The 15,126-nt window shown below is 60.7% G+C and overlaps 2 protein-coding genes across 2 annotated transcripts; one reads left to right on the top strand and one right to left on the bottom strand.

The window, feature by feature from the left end:
* Positions 1-656: 656 nt before the first annotated feature.
* On the bottom strand, positions 657-5,025 carry LOC308358382 (galactoside 2-alpha-L-fucosyltransferase SEC1-like; the record flags this gene model as incomplete). Its single annotated transcript, XM_080828566.1, has 2 exons — positions 657-1,684; positions 4,953-5,025. The coding sequence occupies 2 exons, from the start codon at positions 5,023-5,025 to the stop codon at positions 657-659; spliced, it is 1,101 nt and encodes a 366-aa protein (XP_080684692.1).
* Positions 5,026-7,352: 2,327 nt separating this feature from the next.
* On the top strand, positions 7,353-13,547 carry NTN5 (netrin 5; the record flags this gene model as incomplete). Its single annotated transcript, XM_080828565.1, has 6 exons — positions 7,353-7,986; positions 10,640-10,828; positions 10,957-11,106; positions 11,520-11,573; positions 11,790-11,870; positions 13,165-13,547. 6 exons carry the CDS (start codon positions 7,353-7,355, stop codon positions 13,545-13,547), a joined length of 1,491 nt encoding a protein of 496 aa, XP_080684691.1.
* Between the last annotated feature and the right edge of the window lie 1,579 nt (positions 13,548-15,126).

The following is a 15,126-nucleotide window of genomic DNA, read 5'->3' as shown; positions in this document are numbered from 1 at the left end:
TCCAACTCTCATCCACACAGGGGTTTCTCAGAGGGACTCTGTGCCCTGGGGGCCTAGGCAGTGCCAAGGGGTGAGGCCATCTGTCTGCAGGTGGCTGCTGACATGGCCGGGCTTCCGTCTTTTGGGACCCCTGGGTTCCGCCCGCCACTTCTAGGACCTTACATTCTGGGCGTCTTTGCTGCCGTGGGCGGAGTGGTGTGAACTCCTTCCTGAGTCCCGGGCCCGCCCCCATTTCCAGGGACCTCACCTCCCCACCAAGGGCACCTCCCCGAGATTCATCCTCTCAAATCGTGGGTTCCTCCCTTCCACATTAAGGCCCCTATGAAACCCCAAACCTGACACTTGGTTGGCTCTCCGTGACTGGAGGGGAGGAACGGCTTCACTGAACCCTCCCAGGAGGCAGGGGCATTGGACTTAACTCCCAAAGCCACGGACAAGGAGAGGGCAAAAAATAGGTTTCCATGTTAAACGCTCCGGAAAGTTCGGGGCGCGCCACCCACATGCCTGTGTGTGGCGGGCACTTCCGGGACCTTCCCGGAAATGAACTTGCGGCGGGAGCCACGGAGGGAAGTTCTGTATTAGGTCCGCTCGGCCGGGGGCACGCTAAGGCCCAGAGAGGTTAAGTTACTAGTTCCAGGTCGCCCAGCTGGGAGGCCTCAGGGCCTGGAGTTCTCTCTGGCCCGGCCCAGGTCAGCGGCGATGCCCACCCACTCGGGCAGGAAGGCTGCTTGGGGCTTGAAGATCCAGCGGAAGGGGGAGCCGGGCAGGGTGAAATTGGCCAGGTAGACGGTGTCCCCGCCCACCAGGTAGGCAGCCCAGATCCCGAACGTGCCCACGGTGATAACGCTGTGGTTACACTGCGTGAGCAGCGCAAAGTCCCTGGCGGGGGAGCCCTGAAGGCCGTTGCCCGCGAACACCACGTCCCCCCGGGAGGCGTCGATGTTCTGCCGGCACCAGGCCATGTCGTCGCTGGTGACCACGAAGACTGGGGAGCGGTGGCGGGCCCGGAACCAGGCCAGGGCCTGGCGCAGGTAGCCCGGGTCGGCGACCACGCCCTTCCACACCCGCGGCATGACGCGCACATAGTCCCCCCGGCGCACGTGGACGCCCACGAAGGTTGCCCGCCGGGCCCCCCTGGCCTGCAGGCCCCGCAGAAACTTCTGGGCGTCTTCCCGCACGTGGTCGTGCAAGGTGAACTCCCGCAGGATCTCGTCTCGCAGGTGGTGGTAGAAGGTCCAGGAGCAGGGGTAGCCGGTGAGGCGCACATACTCCCCAGGGATGTGGCGGTATTGCTCCTCCATCCAGTCGTTCAGGTGGTAGTTCTGCCAGGGGATGCGGCCCGCCGTGCTGCCGTGCAGGACCGGGAGGCTGATCCGGAAGATGGGGGCCAGCGTGCTGTGCATCTCGGCCGGGATGAAGGCCGGCCGCCCGTTCATCTTGGCCAGGGCGTACAGGGTGGCGTACTCCCCCATCTGGTTCCCCAGGCGGCCTTTGGCCGTGATGGTGAACATGCCCCCCCGGGGCAGGTGTCTGGGGAGCAGGGCCACGCGGCCTGAGTAGGCCCAAGGGGCGGGCACCAGGGCCAGGCGGTGGAGGCAGTGGAAGACGGTGGACACCACCAAGAGGATGAAGAGGAAGTAGATGGTGGAGACAGAAGGGCAGGTGGCTCGGAATCCCAGGATGGCTGGGGTGGGGGAGGGGAGCGAAGGGGAAACGGAAACGGTCAGGAGCGACAGCTGGGGGCGCCCGTCTTGTTCACCCCCAAATCATACGTTCCCATGCTCAACTCCTCCAAGCAAGTCCAGGGGCGTCCAGTGTGTCCTGACCCGCTTTCTGCTCCCCCCTCTACCTGTGGTTTCCCCATGGCTGCAGCTTGTGAGTCTCGTGGGCCCGTGCGGAAGGAAGCCCTGGGTGCCAGGACCCCTACTCTTCACGCTCTGCCTTCTGCCACACCCCTCTCCAGGAGCCCCACCGCTCCCTCTGGCCAGCCCCCTCAAATGCCAGGGTTCTGTGGGCCTTGCCTCAGCTATCCTCCTCCTGCTCCAATATTCCAGGGCTCCTGACTTTAGTAATCTGACCCTTTGGGAAATCTGAACACTTATGGGCCCTCCCCAAATGTCCCTTGTTTAATGTGGGTCCCCAGCGAGGTCGGCTGGCTCTTCCCCAGGAGGGCTGAAGTAGGACATCACCTGCCCTTCCCTGGCAGGGTACCATAAATGCCCTGCCCACTGCTTTAGTTGCCAAAAAACAAGCCCCTCTTCTCCCTGGGCTGGTGACTGCTCTGTCCCAATCCTCATCAAGCTGTCTGCTCAGCTCAGGTCCCCCTGGGGGCCAGCTTTCAAGGCCGGCCGGGTCCCAAAGTCAGAGCAGGTGAGCTGAGCGGGGACCGGAGCCTGGGCCACTGGGGAGGAAGCAGCGACTCAGGACCAATGTGCCCAGCGCCCAGGGCCGCCTCCGTGGTGCGGGACCGGGCAGTTGTCCGCGGCCTGCACTCACGAGGACCTATGCTTCACCCAGCTGGTTGCCAGCCCAACAGGCAGCTTTTGATCTCGGGGTCTCCGGGGTCTCGAGTTTGAACCGCATGCTGGGGGTAGAGTTTACTTTAAAAAAAAAAATGGGGGCAGGCCTGCACTTGGTTTAATGCTCTGCTCTCGCCAGGTAGAAATTATCAATACATCCAAATAAGGAATCCCATGTTTTCACTCCCGGCTAGGCTCTGCAAACCCGGCCGCTAGTCTGGCTGTCACCCTCCGTCCTTGAGTCTCAAGAGCTCCCTCTCCTGGCTTCTTGTCAGGAAAGTCCCAGAAGACCAGTGCATCTGGGCTGTGGCCCCGGGGCCCCAGGCTGCGATTCCTTACCGACCACCTTTGTAAAGACTGGTGGCCAACCCCCATCTGAACTGAACTCGTGTGGGGACAAAATGGGACCTGAAGCGACCTGCGGCTCCTTGGGGACTTGACTTAATGTGATGCCCGTGTGTTCTCTGTACAAACGGTAACGTTCTATTATGGGACACTGCCCAGACCGTGCACCCCGCCGCGGGGCCGATGGCAAGTTTCTGAACCCCGTCTGGTCCAAAGAGTTTCAGGTATGAGACTGCGGGCCTGTCTTCACTCATCTAGACCTCGTGGTCTCCCCTGGGGAAGGCGCATTGTTAGGGTCATTTAACAGATGAGGACACTAAGGCACAGAGAGGTTAAGAAATCTGCCTGAAGTCACACAGCTAGGAAAGAGGGAACAATGGATCTGAACCTCAGAAATCTGTGCTCTCCATTGCTGTCCTCGATTTTTCGAGTCTTCCGGAGGGAGAGCTCTCAGATGCACGCTCTCCGTCCAGTTATACGCAGAGTACAACCTGCCCTGCCTCTTGGGGCCTCTTATTTCTGGGCCACCGAGGTAGGGATGAAAGACCTCTGAAAGCCCAGAGCTGTGGGTGCCACCTGGCTGAGCCACCACGGAGCTGTGCCCCCCAGGGAGATCCTGCTTCCTCCTCCCTGAGGCGCTGTGAGGGGGGGAAGGTGCCCAATCCTGGAGGAGCTCCTCCCCCTCCAAAAAAAAAGTTTCTTTCCCAACTTGGAGAATTCTTTCCGCTCCGCTCCTGCCGCTGCTTCTGCCCTTCCCCCCACACCGCCCCCCAAGGTACTTGGGGGTGCTAATCGCGTCAAGCAGCTCAGGCTGCAGAAAAACAAAAGTGAGGAAGAAGCCTCCCTCCAGGTCACATTACCTTAAGAAACTTCTTGTCCCCAGGAGGGGAGGAAAATAAAGGGAGACCCAAACCTTCTGGACTTTTCTCTGGCCATTAAGTCTGCTCGGGTCGCTCCTACCTTGAGGATGCCCGGGTGGCTTCCCCTCCCCGCCTTCAGGCCTCAGCCCAAATGTCCCCTCCAGAACCCTGCCCTGCCCGCACTTTCCTGCCCGCTTTTGCTCCGAAGTGCCTGTCACCTTCTGCCATTGTCTAGAACAGAATTACTTATTGCTTTTCTGTAGGGATCTCTCCTCTAGATGGTAAGCCTGACAAGGCCGGGGAGGGGGGCTTGTGGACGAATTCGCTGGGGTGAGGGCACACAGGAGGGAGGGAGCCGTGCAGTCCAGTCGCTCACTCTGCCTGTCTCCGCCTGTCCCCAGGCACCCGCATGCCCCCTCTTGCAGTCAACCGCTCCCCACAGCCTAATTTCAAAACTGATGCCTCTGTCCTGGCTCCCGCCCAGGCTTGTCCCCCATGGTGGTGCAAGGGGGTCCCCGGGAGACCAGAATCACAGACCGTCCTGGCTGCGCCTGACCCCAGAATAGGCTCCCGACAGAAGGAGGGGAGTCCCAAATCCCTATCAGGGTTGGGTCCACGCAGCACCACAATAAACCAGTAAACACATGCAAAGCCACGGCAGCACGTATCTGGGTCCTAAGCTCCCGAGGGCTTCTCTCAGAGGGAAGGAGTGGAAAGCGTTATTTTTCTAGTCAAAACCAGTGGGTCTGTAATGGTTGACACATTTGCATGAAAATCTTGTGACTGAAGTGTTAAGGCCATGGGGAGGCTGTCTTTGAGCTCTGTCCCTGTCCCCCTCAGGGTCCCTGCTCTCTTCCTCCAACACCAGAGGAGGGAGGCCCAGGGAGTCTCACCTCCTCACTTCCTTCCCCAATGTCTTGGAAAGTTTTCCTATGGCTGCCCAGATCTTGCCAAAAGGAAAGCGACTCACCTTAAAGCTCAGTTTACCCACAGCGGACAGAAGGGTCCAGAGGGGAGGAGGGGCTGGCTGGGGGTCCCACCGCCTGGCAGATCAGCCCCTACCCCTCCCGATGGGAGGAATGGACTGAACCACCATGTGGTGAGCTGAGCCCAGCCAACAGCCTCCAGTAGCTGGGAGCCGTGGGGAGTCAGTGGGACAGAGGTCTGAGTGTGAGGGCGGTGGGGACCCCGGACCCGGGAAGCCCATGGAGCTACTGTGCCATCCTACCTGTCTTGAGCCTCCTGGGCCAGCGTGCTCCGGGCTGCCTGGTTTCAGGCCCCCCTGGGGTGATATCCGTCATGTCCCACACAGTCCTGGGTGGTGTGGCTGGATGGGGTCCCTGCGGGGAGAGCGTGGCTGCGGTTGGCGAGGGGACTGGGGCGGGGGTGGGGGTGGGGGAGCGGTGGTGGTGTTGGATTCTGCGGGCTCTGCTCAGAGCTCCCGCCCAGAACCCCCACTAGCCTGGGGCCTGACAACAGCCACTCAGCACTCACTCCTGAGAGCCCACGCTGCATCGGCCAAGCTCCTGCAGGAGGGAAGAACACCACGTGAGAAGCTAACTACAGGGGACACTCTCTTCTTGGGTGCAGGTTTGGCCAATGTCAGGGACAAAGGGCAGGGTGTGTGCAAAAAAGCCAGGGAAAAGGAGCCTGGGTCCCAGATGGACCCCTTCACTGCCCAGGCATGGGGACCTAATGATGGGTCTGGTGGGAGCACAGCTAGACTGTGCTCCTTAAAAGGGGGTGGGAGTGGGCTCTGGCTCCCAGAGGGGTAGGGGCTGGGGGCTGGACATCTGGGTCCCCAGATGGGCAAGGGCTGGCTTCCGGATCCCTCGGGAATGCCGGGGGACTTGCGGCCTGGCTGTCCGAGGTGCTAAGGGCCAGAAAACGGTACCCCGTGAACCAGCCAGGCAAGAAAGGAGAGGTAGGAGATGGGGGCTCGGTCCTTAACGAGGCTGGCGCTAAGGGATAGGGTGAATGCCAGGGCCGCATGGGCGCAAAATGGCGCCAGGCTCAACGGGAGCGGCGGCGGCGGGTGAGACCCATTATCCGGGGCCCAGGGGTGGGGGGGGCGGCGGTCTCTGCACATGGCAACCACAGTGGGGATACCAGGGGCTGTGAAATCAGGCCCAGGGCGTTTGGACCCCAGCCGCACCCCCAGATGCCTCAAAGACTCCCGGGAGCAAGCCAGGGGGACGGACACTGGGGCCCAGAAATGCTCCAAAGTCCCCAAACCTGAGGCAGTTCGTCATTAGGGTCTGGTGGCCCCAGAAGGGGAAAACCCGGCGGGGGGTGCTTTCCACACCAAGCCCTCCCTAGCCCCTGCCATCCCAGGGTCTGGACTTCAGGCGCCCCTCAGACACTCTGCCGCCCGGCCTTGCCTCTCTTTCTGCCCCCACCCCCGCCAGCACCTGCCACCTCCACGTCTGTTAGACCTTCTAATCTGGGGACCTTAAGGTGGGTAGAGAATGTGGGGGCTCCACTCTCCTGACCCTGAGGCCTAGGATGATAGGCGGGAGTGGGGAGGGCTGACATTATCAGAAAGTCCTCTGAAATCCAAGGACAGGGTCCTCCCACCCTGAATTCTAAGGGGGACTCAGACGTCTGCTTTCCAAACCCCCTTCTCCAGCTCCTGAGTGACCCAGGCTTCTAGTCCCCTGAGTGACCCCCTCCAGTTCCTTAGCACACGGTTCTCTGGGCTCTGCACCTGGGTGGGAAAGGGTTAAGGCTGGGTGGAGGCTAGGGGTGGGTGGCAGCAAGGAGGAGGCGGCTGGGTTGTTTGGCGATAATCCCCCTCCGTGCCCTGGGTGTGGAGAACAAGGTTAGGGCCCCACGTGGGAAAGGGCCTCTGCTCTGATCCTCGTGGGCCAGGGGTCTGGCCTCCAGCTTCTGATGCCCCGCCGAGCCCCTCCCCCGCTTCCCCACCTCCCTACCGGCCAAGCCAGGGAGGCCCTCGGTCCTCCTCCTGCTCTTGGGTGTGTCTCCGAGCCCCCAGGTCTGCCTGTCCGTCTGTCCTGGCCCCGGCCTCTCTGAGACTCCATACCCCCCATTCCCTGTGGATCTGGGTGTCCAGCCGCAACCCATCTGGACCTTCCGGCCTCCCCTTATGTCCGGTCCCCCACCCTCACGCTTCCTTCCCTGCACCTGGCCCTTCCCTTAGACTCGGGTCCCCTCCTCTCCGTCTGTCTTTGCTGTCTGTGCCTCTGTCCCTTCCTCTATTTCTTTGTTTCTAAGCTTCATTGGTATCTAAGTCCTCCTCCCCCCCTTGTGGTCTGTCTAGGTTTCCCCATCTGTCCCCACCCCTTGCCCTCTCCCCAGAGCCCCCACCCCTCGACACTGACGATAGCTCTGGGGTGTTAAGCTACGGATTAGTTCAGGCAAAATTCTCAATTTTGCTTGCGTTCTTTTCCCTTTGGGTTATGTAAACAGTAATTCTCCCCAGATGGAACTATTTTCCTCGCTTAGCAGCAGCCGGGGAAGGGGCTCAGGCAGGGCAGGGGGTGGAATGCAGGGGGTTCCTCAGAGAGCCTGGGGCGGGGGAGCAGGGTGGAGACTGACCCAGGAGGGCAGCCTGAGGCCCTCAGCCTGGTCCCTCTTCTCCTCTCCAGGTACGTGCTCTGCCAGGACCATGTCCGTGACCTTTGCACTCTTGTTCCTCCTGGGCCAGGCCGCCACCGCAGACCCATGTTACCATCCCGGGGGCCGCCCGCGCTTCTGCCTCCCACCAGTGACCCGGCTGGCTGGCATGGCGGCCTCCTGTCCCCAGGCCTGTGCCCTCTCCCTGGGGGCGGACCTCAGCCCCCGGGCCACCTGCAATGGCAGTCTAACCCTGGCCCTGGGTGGCCCCTTCCTCCTGACGTCTGTTAGCCTGCGCTTCTGCACCCCAGGATCCCCAGCCCTGGTCCTGTCTGCTGCCTGGGCTGCAGGAGGTCCCTGGAGATCGCTGTGGCGCAGACCCGCCTGGCCCGGGGCCTTGGGAGGCCCCGAGAAGGTGACCTTCCGAGCCTCGCCAGGCCCTAAATCCAGCGTCCTGGTCAGTCACCTCCGCGTGGAGTTCGGGGGCCGGGCGGGGCTGGTGGCCGCTGGAGTTCGGGGGCGCTGCCAATGCCATGGCCACGCAGCCCGCTGCGCCGCCCGCGCCCGGCCCCCCCGCTGTCGCTGCCGCCACCACACTGCCGGCCCCGGGTGCGAGAGCTGCCGCCCGTCCCATCGAGACTGGCCCTGGCGGCCTGCCACGCCCTGGCACCCCCACCCTTGCCTGCGTGAGTCCTGGGGCCCCCTCTTCCTGCCCTCACCCACTCCCACCCCGCCCCCACCCTCCAGGGGCTGGTCCCTGGTCCCTACCCACAGTGTGCTGTCTCCCTCCAGAAAGCTCCTTGCTCTTCGATTCACCCCTGCTGATCCTGAGCCCGCTCCCTCCTCCCCTGCCCTACAGCCTCCCACCTGCGCTCCCTCTGCCTGTCCGGGTCCTTGCTGCCCCGACTTCCAGCTGCCCCATAAGGGGCTCCAGCCTCTGCCCCACTCGCCATTACGAAGCTGCTGCTGCTATGAATAGCATTTCCTGAGTGAGCGCAGGTACAGGGCAGTTGGACCTTTCCTGACTCCTCAGACCCACCACAGCGGTATGGAGGCATCACCTGCGGGGTTTCTCATCACGTCCATTTTACAAACCAGGAGACTGAGTTTGGGGGGAGAAGTCCCTCACACAAGGACACACGGCTAGTAAGTGGCAGGTCCGAACCCGAGCTCAGAGCTCGGGGGTCTTGGCTTGTCCCTGCCAAGCTCCCATCAGGAGTCACCTTGCTAGGTGCTCTGGAGTGACAGGCCCATGGGCTTGGCAGCGAGCCAGCCAGCCTGGGCTCAAATCTCAGCTCCTCTGTTTCTGGGCTGTGTGACCACAGGCAAGTGACTTGACCTCTCTGGGAACTCCACTTCCTCCTCGACTGTAATGTAGGGAGGGTGACAGCATTTCTTTCACAGGCTGTAGTGCAAATCCAATGGGTCGATATGCATAAAGTCCTTAGAATAAAGCTGGGTATGGCACCTGGCACCGAAGAAGAGCTCGCTGAGTACCTGCCAATGTTACCCGTCCCCAGATGAAGGAGGGGGGGCCCCCAGAGGGGAGGCATCGCTTGCCCTCAGGCTCTGTGCCAGCAAGGGGCAGTGCTGGGCCTAGACTCAGGGAGACAGAACGTCCTCCATAGCGAGCAATCCCCTAGGCCATCCAGGTAGACCGGCGCTCCCTAGGCCGGCTCCACGCTCCACTCCCTCTCCCCTCCAGTGTTTCCAGACCCGGGCTTCTGGAGCCTGGCCCTTCCCCATTGCTCCAGCAACCCCTCCTCAGAAACAGGCCTCCTCCCTGGCCTGGCTAGAGGGTCTGAGTGTGTTACGAGGCCTTGGGAAATACATCTACTCTACCGACAGACAGACAGACACACACCCCTCCTCTCTCCACCCTCCAGTTCTTTGCCCATCCCTGCTCTCTTTCTTCCTGCCATGTTGTGAGGAGTAACTTACAGCCCGCCTCACCGTCCTTGGCTCCCCACTCTGTCCTCCTCCCCATCGGGGTCTTGCTAGACCCTCTGCTCCCACCACCTCTGGCCCACTCCCACCAGCCAGATCTGAGACCCCTGCAGGGTGGGGGTGGGGGGGGGAAGGAGGGGAGACTTACGTTGCCTGGGGGTAGGATTTGGTTCATCCTGGGCCCCCAAAGGGCCTGGGAGCTGGGGAGGCCGTCCCTCTGAGGATCACCACGTTGCCCCAGGCTGAGCATGGCCCTGGCTGCTGCACCTGGGTAAGAAGCCAACAGTGTTGTGACGAAGCAGTCTGGGCGGACGGGCTGGGACTAAGGTCTGTGGCCGAGCTGCCAGCTTCATGGGGCCCAGTGCTCTGAACCCCTTTCAGCCACGTGAGTCTTCCAGAAGGAAGTGAGTTGAAGTCTTCACCCTTGGGTCAGAAAGAACCCAAAGCCTGATTCTTCCCACTGATAACCCGAAGAGTACTGCGGCCCACGGCAACCCTGGGAGAGAGGGGCTCAAATCCCCACCGCATGGGAGGAAACCAAGGTTTAGGGAGGCGAATCATTTTTTTCCTGCAGCTGCCCCTCTGTATTGTGGGCACCTGCCAGTCCAGGCCTCCCAAACCCCTCAGGGGTCAAAAACTCCTTACACCTCTCCCAAGAGCGGTCCATGAACCCCCTCCTGTGGCCCCCTCACTCAGAAACGCTGGCTACAAATACAGATAGACCCCTGGGCGCAGCTGAAGGCCCGGGGTGTGCCCTGAAAGATGTGCGGTTTCTTCTTAACATTTCCTGGTAGCTCTAAGAAGTAGGATGTTTTGAGAGCCTCTGACCGCCCCCCAGCCGTGTTACTTTGGGCAGCTGACTTTGCCTCTCTGTGCCTCTGCTTTTGTATCAGTAAGTTGGGGTTGATGACAGTACAGGCTTCACGGAGCCGCTCTGAGAATGAAACATGCTAAGCACGGATGCGCATGCTCTGTGTCACAGGCCCTGGGGCAAGTCCTTTATATCCTTTTGGTTTCCTTTAAACCTTGCAGAGGGGACGCTGTAACTGGTGTCTTACAGTGGAGGAGACCGAGCTGTAGAAAGAAGTCACTTGCGCAAGGAGCACAGTGCGGAGCAGACATACAGGGGGGCTGACCCCACAGCCCGAGCCCCCCGGAGCGGAGTGGCCGCTCCTCCCTAAGCTCCCAGTTTCACACAGACTTTAGGCCCTCGGGCTCACCCACTCCAGTCCAGTGCGCACACCTTAAAGATGAGAATGAGGAGGGTCTGGGACCCAGACAACCTCCTTATTGCAGGGATGTTATTTCCTCTCCTGAGGGCGGGGGTGGGGGGGAAGCTGGGGACTGGACAGAAGGCGGGAGCCTGAGGCACCTGTCGCCACCTGTTTCTAGCCTGCACCTGCAACCAGCATGCCCGACGCTGCAGGTTCAACTCGGAACTCTTCCGGCTGTCCGGTGGCCGGAGCGGGGGCGTTTGTGAGCGGTGCCGTCACCACACTGCCGGGCGGCACTGCCACTACTGCCGGCCGGGGTTCTGGAGGGACCCCAGCCAGCCTATCACCAGCCGCAAGGCCTGCAGGGGTGAGTGCGGCCTGGAGCCGGGCCTAGAGGGAAAGGAGGTGGCGGGGCCAGACTCCTGGGGCTGGGGGACTGGGAAGGAGCGTCTGGGGCCCTGATAGCCTGGGTCCTCAGTTCCTCTCCTCATGCAGCCTGCCAGTGTCACCCGATCGGGGCCACGGGAGGCATCTGCAACCAGACCAGTGGGCAGTGCCCCTGCAAGTTAGGGGTCACCGGCCTCACATGCAACCGCTGTGGTCCCGGCTACCAGCAGAGCCGCTCTCCCCAGATGCCCTGCCAGCGTGAGTCACGAGGGGCAGGGTTGCAAGTCCTAAGTGGGACAGGAAGGGGACATCCTGGATCTCCAGTGGGCAAGGATGCTGATGGCCAGGTCCTTGGTAGATGGAAACTAGAGGCTGGAGGTCAGACTCTGGGCCCTTGGGGGAGGTGGGGACTCAAATTCCAGTCTCCTTAGTCTTGGGAAGGAGGAGGCTAGGAGCCTGGACTCCTGGGTCTGAGGAAGGAGGGGGTGGGGGATCTGAAGGAAGAAGGGACTAGGGACCAACTCCAGGTCCTACGAGGAGGAGGGCAAAGGGAGCGCGCACTCCTGGGCTTTAAGGGAATAGACACGGGATCTGGATGCCTGGATACCTGTTGGGGTGGGGACGCATGGGAGGGGGCACTAAGGGTAAATTTCTCCTTTGGTCTCTCACAGGAATTCCAGAGGCAACCACCCCCCTGGCTACTACCCCTAGTGCTTACAGCTCCGGTAAGACCGGCTGGTGTGGAGAACCCTGAGAGCAAGGGCGATCAGGGATGGGCTGCTTGGGCCCCCAGACGGGGATACAGGGGTGGCCCACTGAGCCCAATCCCAAGGGGTGGGGCACCCCAGTTGTCCACCAAGATGGAGTGCGAGGATGGGCAGGGGTGGGGTGCTGCGGTCCAGGCCGCAGGAGCCTACTGCAGATGGCCTGACCCTCCCCAGACCCCCAATGTCAAAACTACTGCAATGTCTCGGACACCACGGTACACATGAGCCTCCGGAGGTACTGTCAGCAAGACTACGGTGAGTGCTGGGGAGAAAAATGGCCGGCGGCTACTCAGGTGTTCTGTTGAATGCCTCCTTCTCCACCTTCAGCTTTCCCATCTTAAATGGGAAGGAGGTCTCTAAAGGACTCTTCCTGATCTCGGACCTAATGGGGCAGAAGACAAAGGGGGGCAGGGGCAGCGGAGTGGGGGTGTTCCTTATCTTCCTAGGTCTCCTCCTTCCCCATGTTCTTGGGCCCCTTCAGCTGGACATCTTTGAGGGAGAAAGGGGACCTTCTGGGGATGAAAGGAGAAGGGGGTGCCCATTGAATGGAGGATCCTGCCTATCTTAGACACTTTGCGTCGCCCGTCAGGGTCCCAGATTCTGAACCGTAGCCCCACTCCCACAGAGGCTCACCCCCAAAGTTCCCTAACCCATGACCTCAGGGCCTATGACCCGGGGTAACTCAGATCTCTTAGATACTCAGGAGTTCAGCCCAGCCCTTGAACCCAGACCAGCCTGTGACTTCTCTCAATGGTGTAAGACCCCAGGCCTCTCCTCCCTGAGGATCATCATCTGGCCAGTGGTGTTCTAGGACTTGGACAATAGAAACTTCTTGTCCTGCCTCCCAAAGGGATCTTCCGCCCCACAGACTTAGCTTGTGAGCTAGAGTCCTGCCCACAACACTTCTCACCTTAGCCCTTCAGAGATCACATTTCTGAATCACCATCAGTCTGACCTCAACCTTCAGGTTCTAGGTTCTGAACTCCTTCTGGCCCCCAAATTCATCCCAGAGCCTCTCCCAAGCCTTTTCCAAGGGCTCTGCTTCTGACATCTTTTAACTCTGCCACATTTGAGGCCCCTGACCTGCCTCTTCTGCCTTGTTCCAGCCACACCCACTGTGGGGCCCCCCAGTCTTCCCTCCCGGCACTTCAGGTCATTCTGGCATCTGTTGCTCCCAGGGTGAACCCCAACCAAAGCATCCCACATGGCAAGTCCCATGTGCCCAGGTTCCTCCGTTTGGCCTCCCCTCCACAGAAGGAGCCCTCCATCGCCCCACTCTTCCTATCACAATTCTGGCACCCCACCTCACACTCCATAGAGCCCTGCCCTCCTTGCCTTGACCATGTCTCCTCCAGCAGGCTCCACCATTCAGGACACAAGGCCATACCCCCAGAGCTCTCACCCTCCAACGTTCAAGGTCTCTCTCCTCCCTGAGGGCTTCCTGGGAGCCCACGCCCGGGGTCCTGCCCCCTCTCCCCACCGGGTCAGACCCCTTGCGACCCCAGAGCACTCCTCCCCAGCCTGGGCCTGATGGCAACCCTCCCCGCAGTTCTCCGCGCGCAGGTGCTGGCGTCGGAGGCCGCGGGCCCGGCGTGGCAGCGGCTGGCCGTGCGCGTGCTGGCCGTGTACAAGCAGCGGGCGCGGCCCGTGTCCCGCGGCGGCCAGGACGCCTGGGTGCCCCGCGCCGACCTGGTCTGCGGCTGCCTGCGCCTACGGCCCGACACCGACTACCTGCTGCTGGGCAGCGCGGCCGGCGGTCCTGACCCTGCGCGCCTGGTCCTCGACCGCCACGGCCTCGCGCTGCCCTGGAGGCCACGCTGGGCCCGACCTCTGCGGCGGCTGCAGCTGGAGGAGCGCGCCGGGGGCTGCCGCGGCCCGAGCCCCGAACCCCGAACCTCAGAGCCAGACCTGGGTGCCTCCACAGCCCACTGAGGAACTTGGAAGCGACCGACCGTGAGCCAAGCCTTCCACTTCGACGGCGCGTCCCTTAGCGAGCCAATCAGAAGCCGTGGAGCCCCTGACGTCACTGAAACGCGCCCGCTAAAGTGCGGGGGCTCAGGAACCGCCCCCCCACCCCCCTCCGTCCCACCACCCAAGGGGGCAAAACGCCAGCAAGACTTTTGAGGTCTCTGGCCAGGACGTTTGGCCTGTGACCTGTGCGGCTACTCCCCTAAATAAAGTCCTAAATCTTGGGGGGAATTTCGGCTACAGCACCTGATATGTGCTGGGATGGAGGGGAGGGGGTGCAAATAAAGGAAACTACGCAGCTGAAGGACGGCTGTGCTCCCAGACGCAATGCCTGATCCAAGCAAGGGGTTGGTACGCCGTCGCTGCGTGCTGGTCAGATTTGTGTTGCTTGATGATGGGCCAGAAGCCAGTTGGAGGGAGGGTGGATAGAAAAGGCGGGAAATGCGCCGAAGGAAAGGACAGCGGTTCCAGGGTTCCAGACTTCCAGAAAGTTCCACACTTCGGCACCTTGTGTTCCTGATGGGTCCTAGGGCAGTCTCTGAGAAAGGAATAAAGGGAGTTGGGGTGAATATCCAAAGAGGGTTCTGACCGAGGTTCATCCGGTCTTGAGGTGCAGCCTAAACCCTTTCCTGAGAGAAGAAAGAACCCATTGGGAGCCACAAAATGGCATGGCATCACTTGGTGCTGAGCGGAATTCTACTCCCACCCCACATCTGGGTACCTCCAGGCCGGAGGGGTGGAGCTAAAGAAACCAAGAAGCAGTAAGTACTATGGCAGTGAAGGTTGTCACGGCCTAGGACCTTCCTTGCCACCCTGACCTCTGCCCCCCGCAGCCGCAATGGAAAACACCATTTCAAATTTGAGTGTGCTTTGCAGGAGAGTCACTGAGGGAGTACTCTGAGGGATTCTCAAAGGAAGAAATATGACTTAGGGTTCTTTTGAGCCTAGAGAACGACCCTGTTCCTTCCCTGAGAGGAAAGTGGGCCTCTCAGCCAATGGAGAGTCAGGATGGGTCATGACGTCATAGGGTACTAGGAAGAAGGAAAGGTCCTCCAGTTAGGGTTCTGCTGTGCTCCTCATGAGACTGAAAAAGGCAGGAAATAGACTCCAGGAGGTGACTGTTCAATCCCCAAGCCACCAGTAATATCTTATATCTGGGAAATGTGTCTTTGGCTTCAGCCAGGTCCACGGTGGGGGGCATCTCTGAAGCAGGAGTTAGGAGTCTCTAAGAGATTTTCTTTTTCTTTTTTAATAAAGATTTTATTTATTGACAGACAGAGTATGGGGGCAGAGACAGAGGGGGAAGGAGAGGGAGAGAATTTCAAGCAGGCTCCCGCTGAGTGTGGAGCCCAAGGCGGGGCTTGATCTCGTGGCCCTGGGGTCATGACCTGAGCCAAAATCAAGAGTGGGATGCTCAACCAACTGAGCCACCCAGGCGCTCCTCTTTTTTTTTTAATATATTTTTTTTTATTTTTTAAAAATATTTTATTTATTTACTTGACAGAGAGAGACACAGCAAGAGAGGGAACAAAGGCAAGGAGAG

Source organism: Martes martes (assembly GCF_963455335.1).
Source record: "Martes martes genome assembly, chromosome: 17".
Taxonomy (NCBI): Eukaryota; Metazoa; Chordata; class Mammalia; order Carnivora; family Mustelidae; genus Martes; species Martes martes.
The sequence above is the reverse complement of the archived record's forward strand: the minus strand, read 5'-3'. Positions and strand labels throughout refer to the sequence as shown.